The 15,226-nt window shown below is 39.2% G+C and overlaps 1 protein-coding gene across 3 annotated transcripts; it reads right to left on the reverse strand.

Moving 5' to 3' along the window:
* Window positions 1-1,310: 1,310 nt before the first annotated feature.
* On the reverse strand, window positions 1,311-14,913 carry tbx20 (T-box transcription factor 20). Of its 3 annotated transcripts, XM_061675740.1 has the most exons (9): window positions 14,784-14,913; window positions 12,645-12,939; window positions 11,117-11,281; window positions 9,650-9,758; window positions 8,328-8,486; window positions 6,695-6,771; window positions 4,324-4,326; window positions 2,440-2,552; window positions 1,311-1,621 (listed from the first exon to the last, which is right to left on the reverse strand). In XM_061675740.1, the coding sequence occupies exons 1-9, from the start codon at window positions 14,911-14,913 to the stop codon at window positions 1,311-1,313; spliced, it is 1,362 nt and encodes a 453-aa protein (XP_061531724.1). The 3 variants fall into 3 exon arrangements, with proteins under 3 accessions (XP_061531724.1, XP_061531723.1, XP_061531722.1); XM_061675739.1 differs by lacking the exon at window positions 4,324-4,326; XM_061675738.1 differs by lacking the exon at window positions 4,324-4,326 and having other exon boundaries at window positions 2,440-2,567; window positions 6,680-6,771.
* Between the last annotated feature and the right edge of the window lie 313 nt (window positions 14,914-15,226).

Consider the following 15,226-nt stretch of genomic DNA (forward strand, 5'->3'; position numbering starts at 1 on the left):
CTTTTCTCTTTCTTTTTCTTGTCTACCTGAGAGGTGACATATTCCTGAATCGGCTTCCTGGTCCTCGAGGATCCTCGGAGGGCTCTCTCTTAGGTTTTGTTACAGTTGCAGTTTCTCCTTCACTAAGGACCGCATTATAAAAGAAAAAGGATTATAGTACGAGAATATAGTCGTCGTATTAAAAGAATGAAGTCCAGATAAAATGTTGCAAATAGGAAAAACAGCCGAAAGAATTATCCTTTTTTTCAGTAAAAAAAGAAAACAAAAAGTTTTTTAAGTCTTAATTTTGGGGAAAAGGGTCTACATTTCTTGAATAAATAAATCAGAAAACATTTCTTGGTTTAAAGAAAAAATCTTTTTGGGAGGAAAAGTTAAAAACAATTTGGGAAAAAAATGTCTTAATTGGAAAACAAAACCTCATTTAAAAAAAAAAAAGTTAAAAAATTACAGGGAAAAGTTTTGATTTGAATAAAAAAAACTTATTAGAAAAAAGTAAATCTCACAAGAAAAACAATTATTTTTCCCTGTACAAATTAATAATTTTTGGGGATATTTTCTTTTGAAAATTATTTTTATTTGTGTTTCATTTTAAGAATAAGTATTTTTTTCTTTTTGAGCAAAAAAGTTGCAATCTCAAAACAGTTGCAATCTCATGAGAAGAAGTCTTATTTTTATTTTTCAGTAAAAAGTCTTAATTTTGAAGGGGGGAAGAAAAAAGTTGTGAAAATGTTGCAATATTATGAGGAAAAAAAAGTATTATTTTGTCCTTCATTCAGTCTCAATTTCAAAGAAAAAAAAGTTGTGATCCTTTGAAAAAAACATTGTAATCTTACAACAAAAAGTCACTATTTTAAGATAGAAAAAAAAATCTGAAAATTTCAGGGGGGACAGATGGAAAAAAAGATATTTTTTCAATAAAAAAAAGAAAAAAAAAAACATTTCTGAAGCAAAAAGTTTTTTTTCCCCAAATAAAAGGTTCTAATTTAGTGAGGGAAAAAAAGTTGCAATCTTGTGAGAAAACAGTAGTATAATTATTATTATTTTCCTTTCAGTGTGGCCCTTTGTCCAACGTTCTATCAAGTACGATAACATCCATGCCATTGATTGAGGTTCGCCGTCTTGTTGCATTGGCAAACAAACATCGGTAGCTCTGCTTTCTGGTCATTGAGTGCCAGGATGTTCCTCTCATGGACTTTTTTTTTATTGTTTCTTCCGCTTGTTGGAGGTCCTTTTGTTATTGTTGCCGGGGCGGGTGAACTATTTACACAGGATGAAAGTGAGGCGTTCCGGGCGAAGGGGGTGAAGTCAAGTCATACGAAGGGCGTCATGACGGCCGAGGGGTGGCGCAGGCCTTGGATGGTGGCATAGGGACCCTGCTGAAAGTAGTGGTGGTAGCGCGGCATGTGGAAGGACGGGAAGGATGGGCCGCCGCTGGGCGCCAGGGGCACGCCCAGACGGCCGTAGGGGGGCAGCGAGCCCTGGATGGGGTGCGGCAGGGAGGCGGCCCCGGAGGCCCCCATGGTCGACAGCGACGGAGGGGGCTGGAAGCCCGAGAAGCCCGACGCGCCGCCGCTCACCCACGAGTTCAGCGACAGGTTGTCCGAGGCCGTGAACGCTGAGCCTGCGCACATCAACGCATTTCATCTTTAACATTTTTAGGTACAATTTCTATGTGCAATATACAGTAATGTTGGTCATGATGGTGCTCCACATTTTTTAATCATCTTTTTTTTGGAGGCGGGGAAAAGTAATATTTTTTAGAGAACAAGTCATATTTTTTCAGGAATAAAGTAATTACTATTATTATTAAAGTCATATTCTTTAAGAAAATGTAAACATTTTTGAAAAAGTAATTTTTGGGAGAAAAAGATAATATTTTTAGAGAACAAGTCTTATTTTTCAAGATAAAGTAATGTATATCTTTAGAAAGTCTTACTTTTTTGGGAAAATAAATTTGTATGAGTTTAAAAATGTAATTTTTTGAGGAAAAAACGTTTTGTTTATTTATTTATTTTTTTAGAAAAAGTGTTGATGACACTAGAATTTTTTTTTTGCCCCGATAAGTTTTTTTCCCCAAATTCATTTTTTGAAAACATTTATCAGAGATAAAAAAAACATTTTTTTCCCAAGACATTCAGATTTTATCATAATATATACTGTACATAATGAAAACTCAGATTTTCTCCAAGATAAAAAAAAAAAATCAAAGAAATCATAATTTTTACAAGAATAGAGTTGCTGTCACACGGTATTAATAATCGAGCTGCCTCAGGTTGCCAAAAAACAAAATGTTTATTTGAGCGTATGAGAAAAAGCTTGGGTAATAAGCCACATGCTGCTTCAACGGACATTGTCATCCAAGCTCACGGAGCAGGCTGCTGTGGTAAATCCTATAATATTAATAATGATAATGATCATAACAATAATGTTGCTAGTCACCTCTGGCGTGTGGCAGGTGTCCGTCGTCGGGCATGTGGTCGTCGTCTCCGGCATATGTTCGGATGGGCGAGCGGGCGTACGAGTGCTTGTGGATCAGATTCTCAACACTTTCCCTGCAGCAGAATTCCAAGAACGACAGCCCAAAATAAATCTCTTTGTTTTTGTTCGGCTCAGCTCCTTCTTCACCACCACAGACCGATACAGAGTCCGCATCACTGCAGACGCTGCACCGATCCGCCTGTCGATGTCCCGCTCCATTCTTCCCCCACTTGTGAACAAGACTTCGAGGTACTTGAACTCCTGCACTTGGGGCAGGATCTCCTCCCTTACCCGGAGAGGGCACGCCGCCCTTTTCCGATTCAGGAACATGGTCTCAGATTTGGAGGTGCTGATTTTCATCTCAGCTTCTTCCACTCGGCTGCGAACCACTCCAGTGAACGCTGAAGATCGTGGCTTGATGCAGCCATCCGAACCACATCTTCTGCAAAAAGCAGAGACGTAATACTGACGTCCCCAAACCGGACCCCCGCAACGCCTCGACTGTACCTAGAAATTCTGTCCCTGAAGGTAATGAACAGAATTGGTGACAAAGGGTAGCTTTGGCGGAGTCCAACCCTCACTCAAAACAAAACATATTCGACTTACTGCCAGCAATGCGGACCAAACTCGGACACCGGTCGTACCCGTATCAGGGGGTCCTGTACCCATACTCCCGGAGTATTCTCCACAGGACTCCCCGAAGGACACGGTCGAACGCTTTCTCCAAGTCCACAAAACACATTTAGGCATGCACCCTCGAGGACCCTGCCGAGGGTGAAGAGCTGGTCCACTGTTGCACAGCCAGGACGAAAACCACCCTGCTCCTCCTGAATCTGAGATTCAACTTCGAGACAGACCCTCCTCTCCAGAACCCCTGCATAGACCTAAGGAGGCTGAGGAGTGTGATCCCCCCATAGTTGGAACACACCCTCTGGTCCGCCTTCTTATAAAGGGGGACCACTACACCGGTTTGCAAATCCAGAGGCATTCTCCTCGATGTCCATGTGATATTGCAGAGGCGTGTCAACCAGGACAGCTCCACAACATCCAGAGCCTTTAGGAACTCCAGGCGAATCTCATCCACCCCTGGGGCTCTGCCACCGACAAGCTTTTTAACCACCTCGATGACTTCAACCCCAGAGATAGGGGAACCCGCCTCAGAGTTTCCAAACTCTGCTTCCTCCTGGGAAGGCATGTCGGTAGAAGTGAAGAGGTCTTCGAAGTATTCGTCCCACTGACTCCCAACGTCCTGAGTTGAGGTCAGCAGTGCCCCATCCACACGATACACATGGTTGAGGGTGCACTGCTTCCTCCTCCTGAGACGCCAGATGGTGGACCAGAATTTTCTCAAAGGCGTCTGAAAGTTATTTTCCATTGCCTCACCTAACTCCTCCCAGGCCCAGGTTGTTGCCTTAGTGACCACCAAAGCTGCATTCCGAGTGGCCGGCCAGTACCCATCAGCTGTCTCCAGAGTCCCACAGGCCAGATACATCTGATAGGACCCCTTCCTCAGCTTGACGGCATTCCTTACTGCTGGTGTCCACCAACGGGTTGGAGGACACAAGTCGCAAGTCAGATGACATGACCACAAAGGCGACCTTAGAACTGCAGCCTATGGTATTCTGGTGTCAAATGCACATCGACACCCTTATGTCTGAACATGGTGTTTGTTATGGATAGTCCATTACGAACACAGAAGTCCAATAACATAACACCGCTCGGGTTCTGATCGGTGGTGACGTTCCTCCCAATCACGCCTTTCCAGATCTCACTGTCATTGCTCAGGGGAGCGTTGAAGTCCCCCAGCAGAACAAGGGAGTCCCCAGCGGGAGTGCTCTCCAGCACCTGCTCCAAGGACTCAAAAAAGGGTGCGTACTCTGAGCTGCTGTTTGGTGCATAGGCACAAACAAAATTCAGACCCCGTGCCCCCACCTGAAGGCAGAGGGAGGCTACCCTCTCATCTACTGGGGTGAACCCCAATGTACAGGCGCAGAGCCGGAGGGCAATCAGTATGCCCACACCTGTTGGGCGCCTCTCACCGTGGGCAACTCTAGAATAGAAGAGAGTCCAACCACTCTCGAGAAGACTGGAGCCCAAACTGTGTGTTGAGATCAGCCCGACTATGTCCAGTCAGAATTTCTCGACCTCACACACCAGCTCGGGCTCCTTCCCTGCCAGAGAGGTGACGTTCCACGTCCCTAGAGCCAGCTTCTGTAGCCGGGGATCGGACTGCCAAGGTCCCCGCCTTCGGCCACCGCCGAGCTCACACTTGGCCCCTCCCACAGGTGGTGAGCCCATGGGAAGCGGAACCCACGTTGCCTTTTTTGGCTGTGCACAGCCGCGCCATCGTGCCCCACCTCCGGGTTTGGCTCCAGAGCGGGGCCCCGGTGACTGTGCTTTGTCTGGCCCGTCACCTAGGACCTTTTTGCCATGGGTGACCCTGGCAGGGCATAAAGCTCCAGACGACTTAGTTCCTAGGATCATCACAAACCCCCCTACCACTATAAGTATTGTCCCCATTTTCAAATTCTTCTATTTTAGCATCATTTCCCCACTTTGTTCAAGATCACTGCGATTGACTGGCAACCAGTTCAGGGTGTACCCCGCCTCCTGCCCGATGACAGCTGGGATAGGCTCCAGCACTCCCGCGACCCTTGTGAGGATAAGCGGCTCAGAAAATGGATGGATGGACGGTTATATTTGTCTGATGTTTACATTTGTTTGATGATCTTAAACAAAGTAGGGAAACTATGCCAAAATATAAGAATTTGAGAAGGGAGCCAATATTTTTCACGACACTGTATATTTTATATATATATATATATATATATATATATACACACACAAATATACATACACGCGCACACACACACACATATATATATATATATATATATATATATATATATATATATATATATATATATATATATATATATATATATATACACATGCATACATACATATATATACACATATACATATATACACATACGTATATATACACATATATACACACACACGTATATATACACATACGTATATACACACATATATATATATACACACACATATATGCATATACACACCTATATACATATATTTAAGTAGAATATTTCCGAGTAAAAGTTGGAATAATGTGAGTAAGAAAGTTATAACTTTACAACTACAATTTTTTTTATGAGAAGAAAAATCATATTTTTTCAGTAATAAATGTTATTGTTTGAGAAGAAAAGTTGCATTTTTTTAAGTCTTAATGTTACGAAAATCAGATTGAATCGGATCTTTACACACAGTTTGTACACAGTATATACAATAATTTACTTTCAAGCAAACATGTTTGTCATGCCATTTATGTTTTGTTACTTCCTTGTTGTGACATAATCCATATCATAATCAAATCTGACATTGTGTTTCTTGGAACAGTTTTTTGTGTGTGTGCGTGTGTACCCCCACACTCCCCCCAAGTGCATTACCTCATTTGAGTCTTGTCAAGCTGCTCTTGTCAAGCCCAGTGACACAAATTGTTTGCGTGTTTGTGTGTGTGCATGCGTGTGTTAAGCGTATGTGGTGGTCTGCATGATGCCATCCATGCGTCCACATTAGCCCCCCCCCCTCCCTCCAATCAGGTTAGTAAAGTGCAATATGTGTCAGCAGACCAGTACAAATGTGCGTTTTTATCAGCGCGACCCCATGGCAAAGTCCCACAATGCACTGCGAGAGGGAGGGAGGGCGGGGCCTGCTGGCTTCAATCACTCAGAGTCAGCCAATTGGATTAAAGCGCGTTGGAGTGCAGCCGCATGGCAACTGTTCACTAATCACGTTTTCTCTCTCTAGCTCCCCAAAGATCAATTGATCAGCTCCAATTCACAGCCTTCAAATACACTCTGACGCCACCCCCAAGTGTGTGCTTGTAAAAGCGTGTCCATTACGTACAGTGGATATAAAAAGTCTCCACACCCCTGTTCAAATGCCAGGATTTTGAAACATAAGGAACAAAAAGGAAACCAAGATAATTCATTGCAAACGTTTTAACATTAATGTGACCTATAACTTGTCCTACTCAATGGAAATATTTTTAATGATTTACTCCAAATAAGGTTCACCTGTTCTAGTAGGCTTTTATATTCCAATCATACAGAGTTGAAATGGATAGGAATACAAATTATAAATTGCAAGTTAAAACAGAAAATGGCATTCCCAGAATTCCCTGTACCTCTCCATGTCCGTCAGCCGCGACGAATCCCGAAATCCTTTGGCGAAGGGGTTACTGTCGATCTTCAGCTTGGTGATCTGGCGCACGCACACACACACGCACGCACACACACACACACACGCGCACACACACGTTGCTTTTGTGTATAGATGCGTTTGTATTTAATGCAGAGCTAGTTGAAGCTAACAAGCTTCAGCAGCTAACAATGATACACATGAAAAATCTCATGATCATTAACAGAAGATGCTTGATTGCTTTTGACACGACTAGGCAGGAAAAGTGAGTATTGTGTGTTTAATTCAAATTTCAGACCCTGTCCCAACTTTGCAAAAAACATTACACACATTCCACCTCAGACAAAGTTTAATAGGACAGTGAACCCTCACATATTCGAAGTTCGGCATTTTCAAATTCACGAAACCGTGGATTTTGTTTGTACGCATTCACTGAAAAAAAACAAAAAACTTGTTTTTTTTGCTGTTTTTCTGCTCAAAGAAATAAAACTATTTGTTGCAATATTGTGGCATCTTGGTGCCAAGGAACTATGTTGAAGTAAGTTGAGGAGTTTTATTTCGACAGAACTAGTACTTTGTCTACCTTTTGTGGCATTTAAGTGTCAAGGACCTATGTTGAAGTGAGTTGAGGATTGTCTTTTAAAGGAAAGTAGTGCTTTGCCACTATCTTGTGGCATTTGTGTCAAGGAACCATGTTTATGTGAGTTGAGGAGTTTCATTTAGACAAAGGTAGTGCCATCTTGTGGGTTCAATAGGTAATAATAATCCTTTTGGGGGGGTCAATTAGGGGGACACTGTACCTTTAATGGTGGTAAATAAGGTTAACTTCATCCCCCACATTCTATGTCAGTAGCGTTCACACAGAACAGCAATGCAGGTAAAACATGGTTTGACAGGCATTGTGAAAGGGGCTACAGAAGAAATAAACTTGAAACCTTAAACAACTTAGACTCAGTCGCCTCCTTCAAATAGAGATCCCACAAAATTGCGGCATCAGCCATAAAAGAAGAAACTTGATTGCTTTTGACACTACATGGCGGTTGTTGTGAGTGTGTTAAACTTGAAGCCCCTGCCGACATTGTGGTCTACCCTTTCACACAACCTTAAAGGTACCTCCGAAAATTACCGGTCAACTTCATTACCACAGAACAGTGATGCAAGAAAAACACACTAAAACGTTGGCTGTGTGAAAGGGACTAGTAGTATTGGAAAAACTTCACTTACACAGAAAGAAACCGTGAACACAGTCACTCACCGAATTCAGGAGAATACCTTTACACACAGCTTTTGATGTCGGTGTGAAAGGGGCTCTCAATGGAAAACATTTGATCGTTTTGAATACAACCGAGACTCAGTAGCCTCTGTCACCCAAAGGTCGAGAGTCGTAACAGAAGATGCTTAATTGCTTTTGACACCACAGCGCGGCAGTAGTGAGTGTGTTAAACTTCACACCCCTTTATATACGATTACACGCAGCTTTGACAATGCCTCCCAAAACAGCAAACGGCCAACTCGTTGGTCGCCAGCTTTCGCGATAGTACCCTCCACACAGAACACCGACGTGGGAAAGAGTGATTTGGCAAGCTGCGTGAAAGAGACTAGCGGCTGGGGTGACTCACCAGCTGGTTCTGGTATGCGGTGACTGCGGTGAAGACGGTTTCCACAAAGACGAACGTGCGGAACTCCTCTGACTTGAAGTTGAGCAGCGAGGCCGTGTGCTCCTTCTTCTTGATGATGTGAACCCGAGGCTGGTACTTGTGCATGGAGTTCAAGATAATCTGAAAGCACACGCACACAATTGAGCCACTTAGAACTAGAGTGGGCTCACTCAATTTTTGGTCATTTTTAAATTAAGTGAAGAAATGAATACAGAAAACATCCCCGAGAGTGACGTCATTCATTGACATATAAATCACTACAATATAAATCCACCTGTTTTTATTGCAGCCATAAAACTTTTAAGCTGCTCTCCTGTAAAATGAAAACAAAATTGAGTTAGTCCCCTCCAGTTCTCAGTAGCTCAATTTTTATGGTTTTGTTTTGTTCTGGCTGATTCGAGTCAAGATGCACAGAAAATGAAGCCACCAAGTTATGTGACACAAAACCACTAATCCAGTATAATAATTGAACTACTGAGAACAAGACTGGGCTAACTCCAATTTAGATCATTTTTAAGTAAGTGTAGAAATAAATAAAGAGAAGGCATAACTCAGATGAATACTAGTGTAAATCAAAGTTACGTTCCAATGTAGACATATAGAGGTCCTCTGTCCTCTATTGCACCAAGCAATTTTACAGATTCATCAGTGGGCCAACTCCCCGTTCCGAGATGGCCGTGCCCATGAAACTAGACTTAACATCCCACACAAAAAATAAATCAAACTGAGCTTCAGAGATTGATAGAAGACTCAGAAAGTAAGTAGCGTAGTAGTTTGAATTATTTTAAAAAATAAAGATATGGAATCCTTTTCTTTAACACATTCACTGCCGTTGACGGCTTTAGAAGTCAAATATCCATGTTAACTGGGAAGGCTGGCAGTGATTAATAGCTATTTTTTAGTTCTTTTGTTTAACGTAATACACAAATTATGATCCCTTAATGTAAATAAATATATAACTGAAGATAAATAAATGCCAAAGGGTTTCCTATAAGAAAGCTATCATGCCTAACATGATATATAAAGCTGTAATTACAAACGGACAATATAAAATATAATTATGAGAAAAATGAAGATGTTATAATCTGACTTCTTAAATTTGGTGAGAGTAAAATGTTAAAAAATGGATACGTATTAGTTCATGTTTCTTCTGCTTTAAGAAAGCGATTTAAAACAAAAAAAGAGTTCAGTCAGTGCCAGAGCTATATATATTTGAGTTTTTAAAAATGCAATGTTTTACAGTAATGATTTTAAATCAACATATAACATATATACAAACTGACGTGTCCGTGCTGGTCGAGCTCGTTGTTAGTGAGTTTGACCTTCTCGAAGGAAACCATTTGCTTCATCAGCTGCTCGCCGCTGAACGGAGAGTCGGGATGTACGTACAACCTATGAATGTAACACCACAACAGAGACGTCACACGCTCGCCTCTGATTGGCCGAGAGCTCTCAAAGTAGCCAACCAGCGCATACATTTTGTGCAACAATTATATTGTTTGCATTATGGACATTTTTAACAGTCTTTTTTTTTTTTTTTTTTAACAAAATAAAAATAAGACAATCTGACAACAAAAATAAATTAAATGTATGAAATATTTAAATTTGTCCCTTTTAACTTAAAAGTTGGCTATTTGTGTCACTGTACACATTTTCAAAAATAATGCTGACATTGTTATTATTTTACCCCTTCCCATTGAATTAAAAAAGAAATTGCCGCGTTACAACTACAATACTTGCGGTACATGTTTGAGTAAAATGAACATTTTTGTTTTATTCCATAAACGATTGAAAACATACTGTTACTTCCGAAACAAATAAGCAACACACGAGAGGGAGTGACGTGCTGGAGATCGTCACGGCTGTGATTCGGTTGTAGGGATGAGGCTAACAGGTCGAGTGCGGAAGGGAACATAATTTTTGACAACAGATCTACACGTACAATTTCATAATTAACAGTGACAGGCGACAGAAAATTATGATTTGCATATTTAATCAGTTGTCCGGCTCCGCCAACAAATATAGTTCCGCAAACAGTGGCTTGACACGCTAAATAGCCAAAAACGTCGGCGTCAACATTGACACGCACATTTAAATACACCAACACACAAATGAAGTTTGCCTTTCCTCTTTCCCTTTCACGGAGCAAATTAGGCGATTTGTCCACGTTACGTAAAGTCGCGTCACGCTATTGTGTCCCTTAAGTGGGAGTTCTACACAAAATAGTCCGGAAATGCTAAATGACCCGAGGACGGCGAGCTCGTTATGACTGTCCGCTCCTGTTTGTACATTTAATGTGTCATTAACCTTACATTACCACCGTTGATACTTTTAATCAAATATAATTTTGGGGATTATGTCCATATTTGTGACTAAGATTTTTAATTTTTGCTAACGGCTGAACGTTAAATTACCGGTTTAAGATCACCTGTTAGGCGGAGTGATATATACAGTTAAAAGTCCCATGCGCTATTGAACAGCGGTGATGGAATGACTTGTCCAATCAGATTGCTTGGGCGGAACTAACTGTTGCGTGACGCCATTTGGAGACTTTCTTTGCAGGAAATGAAAACTGGTAAGAAAAAAAAGGTTAATTTTTCTTTTGTTATTTATTTATTATTATTTAATGTTTACTTTAAGTATTAATTAATTAATTTATCTCCCCCGCCCGCCCCCAACATGTTTGTAGACATTTTACAGTTTGTGATACACCTTTATACTAGCGTATATGAATATATTTTGATGTTTACCTGGCAGGTAGAGGAGGGTCAGCCTTGCCGGCCACCAGCCACGAGGATCTGTGGTAAGCGTATCTGTACCTCTTGTTGTCCACCGGAACAATGTCCATCAACACGATGTACTTGCACTCCTGCTCCACACCCGAAAAAGACACCCGGATGGTCGGGAACATCCGCCTCGAACACACACACACACACACACACACACATACACACACAGACACACGCACACACACACGCACGCACGCACGCACGCGCAAGAGCACACTTTAATATCATTATTAGGAGGAGTATTTTTAGATTATTAGTCATTTCATTTAGCGTTGCCTTTCAGGGCTCTCAAGGTCACCTTACAGTGACGTCAAAAGTACTTTGACAAACATGCGTAATGGGGTATGCAATCAACACTTAAAAAACAATAACAACAATGTTTACTATTTCATCATTAATATTAATATTAAAACAATAACTAAACAATGAATCAGAAATGTGAGAAGTGTATATATATATATATATATATATATATATATATATACTTTATTTCTCACATTTCTGCTAATTCTTTCATATTGATACAAAATATGTTGTCTGCTCGTTTTATTTGAATTATTCTGTAAATAATTGTCTAGTCGAGACTGATATTGTTTTATACATGATTTAATGTTCGTTTTTAACTGATCAAATGTTTCTTATACTGATATACTTTTGGCCATCACAAATACAGCAAATATCGTTAAAGGTGATTTAATGCACGAAATCATCAGTGTTATTAAAAATAAATGACCTTGTGTAGAATTTAGAGGTCTAAATTACAACTAGTATGACACCGTTTTATTATTTTTACACTTAACTCTATTAAAATCCATTGCAAAATGATGTTAGCAATAAATGTGACTCTTCACGATTTGGTAAGAAGTCATGTCTAAAATGGTGAATTCTTTCAATATTGAAAAGTCCACGATCTTGACGGTTTTTAACCAAAATGACACGTTTTAGTGCTTGCCAACTTACTAAAAACACTCATTGTGTGAAAGATATAACAATGACGTACAATTAGCAGAAAGGGCTGAGTTGTATTATTATTATTAGAAATGTGTTTCAAATGAATTGTAAAATAGTAATGAAAGTCCTTTTTTCCTGGAAGAAATAGTCCTTATCACGTGTATAAATATATGAAGTACAAACATGATGTATTTAAAGGTTATTATCAATTAAATAAAATAGCCACCATGTGAATTTTTGTCGATTGCAAATACAAAAAATAAAACCAACAATAATTAAAGATCAGTAAATACACAAAACGTAATCTAATTAAATACACTCTATGAGGCTAAACCTACCTGCCTTCTATAAAATAGAATGAATTTACAATCTATATATAATTATTTTCATAGAATTATTTGTTTATATGCAAATTAGATTCCTTTTATTGTTGATTTCTGCCTGTACTGCTTTGATGATCTTGCACTTAGAAATGATAGCCAAATTGCATTATTATTATTATTATTATTATTATTATTTTATCTCTGTGTTTTGTCACCTTCCGGACTTGGTGATGATCATCTCGGTTCCGAGCTCGTGGAACTTGTCCCAGAGTTCTTTGGTCTCTAAGCTGCAGGAGATGTTGGCCATCTCCTCGCTGCACGGGACCCCCGGGCTGGTCGGGATCAGGGGCTCCGTGCACGCCCCCGCGGCCACCAGAGGCGCGCTCCCGACCAGGTCCAGTGAGGACGAAGATAAGGAGGAGGAGGAGGAGGAGGAGGAGGAAGATGAGGATGAGGACGAGAGGTCCGAGAGGGGCGGCTGACTGCACGACGACTTCTCCACAAACTGCTCTGCAAAGGCAAAATTGCGTTTGGATTTATTAATACACACATTTGGAATTATAGAAATGAATTACAAGTCATTCAAATTATAGCAAGAAAGTTGTGATCAAAAAAACTGTTTCATAGGAATTAAAACATATTTTTATAATACAGCTTGTGAAGAAGGCCATGAAAAGAATTTATGATAAAAAATCTTTTTCAAAAGATACGTTTTTTTTGGTTATTATTTTGGTGGGGGGTAATTTGCTTAGTCATACATTTTATTAAGGAAACATGATGGAATGTCGATTTTATACGATTAGTTTTTTTTTTTTAAAAAAGGAATCCAAATTTTGGGTGAAAACATTTTGTGAAGTGCCTATTTAAAAAAAAAAAATTACCAGTTGCTTTTCATTGTAATGCATATTTTGAATTTATAACAAAAATGTATAGGAAGACCATCACATTAAATTGATTATGCCTTTTTAAAATATAATGACAATACCGACAAAATATCACATTCTTAATAACTCAACATAAAACCTTCAATAAATTCACTACAAATATTTTATATATATTTATATGCAATTTCTCACAAAATACATTATGATTAATAGACAGAATACAATGCATTAAGTAGATTACAATCACACGCTGTGTGCATGAATACAAGTTATTAATAAATACATTCCCATTTACTAAATCAATAAATAACACCTAAACAGGAAAAACTCTACATTTATATTGTGTAAATGTTGCAATTAAATATATCCTGATGAATACAATCAATATAAAACACACAAAAAAATAAAAAAATAACACGACACTACCTACATAAAAACACCACAAAAATCTACTGTATGTGCATAAATACAAATAATCTTTAAATTATTTATTCTAATGTATCACCCGAATATGATAGCATAAATAAAAACAAATAAATGCATCACAACGGTACATGAATACAAGTGGATATTAAATATATTCTTATTTTTTAACTCACTTTTTGACCGTAAATAAAACAAAAGTAAATACAGTACAAAAATATATCGGGACATTTATGAATACAGGTTGTCAATACATACATTTATTAATAACTTGAATACAAGTAATAAATAAACAAACCAGAAATCCTGTTTATAGATGAGTGATCCTGCTCCATGATGTCATCAAGTATATTTTCTTTATTAATTGGATATAATACCTATATAGAAAATTGTAAATTAAAAAAAAGTAATTTAGCTTCTCTAAATTTGATTATTTCGATATGCGAGTAAGATGATAATTTTTGTTTTATTCTATAAACCACTGACAACACAACTCCCAAATTCTAACTCGAAATATTGTCATTTAGAGCATTATTTTCAGAACATGAGAAATGGTCAAAATAACAAAGAAGTTACAGTGTTTATTCCCCCCCCCCCCCACGGAGCTGTATATTCTTATTTATTAACTCAATAGAATTCCATACATAAAGCCTACTTGACCGTATGTGCATGAATACAAGTTTCCTTAAATATATAATTATTGCTATCATATACTGTAGTGGGAAAAAAAGGACTTAATTTTCAGTTGCACATGATTCAAATGTGGTAATTGTCTGCTCTTTCCCTCGAAAATAACCAAACAATATGTTAGTTTACTACAATTTAATCGCGCGTAACCGATGTACAAATTCGAGTGAACTAACTTTTTGTTGCTTTCCTAAATTTCCAAGGTGCTTTATTATTACTCTTATTATGATACAGACTTCCACCTTCAAAATAACAAGAAAATAAAACGTAAAATGGACACGAATTTGCGTCATACTTTTGCTTTTTATTTATAAATGGATTTATATATTGCTTTTTTTTTTTTTTTTTTTTTGCACGTACCGAGGGGCTTGATGGTGCTGTCCCCGCCGTCCTTGTCCTTGCTCGGCTTGCCGCTGGACATGAGCGCGGCGATGGAGAAGGCGTTGGCCCGCGAGGAGAGCTGCGGCTTCGGGGAGCTGCTGTACTCCATGTCGTTCCGCAAAGAAAGAAAGTTAAAAAAAAAAAAAAATGAAAATAAAAATGAAAAAAAAAAAATAACCCCCCCCCCCAAAAAAAACAAAAAAAAAAACAAAGTGTAAAATAATATGGAAATAAATCCCCTTGCTTGATGTGTTTTAGAAAGTCCAGTGTGGTCGCATGATGGAGGAGAGGAAGAAGAAAACGATGAAGAAGCAGAAGGAGGAGGAGGAGGACATCCAGGACTTCCAGGTGACTCGGAGGTGCATTACAGATCTTTGTGGGAAGCTCAGAGCCAACTTGAGGCTCTTTATTTATTTATTTCG

The sequence above is a fragment of the Phycodurus eques genome, chromosome 4 (genome assembly GCF_024500275.1).
Source record: "Phycodurus eques isolate BA_2022a chromosome 4, UOR_Pequ_1.1, whole genome shotgun sequence".
In the NCBI taxonomy this organism is placed as follows: Eukaryota; Metazoa; Chordata; class Actinopteri; order Syngnathiformes; family Syngnathidae; genus Phycodurus; species Phycodurus eques.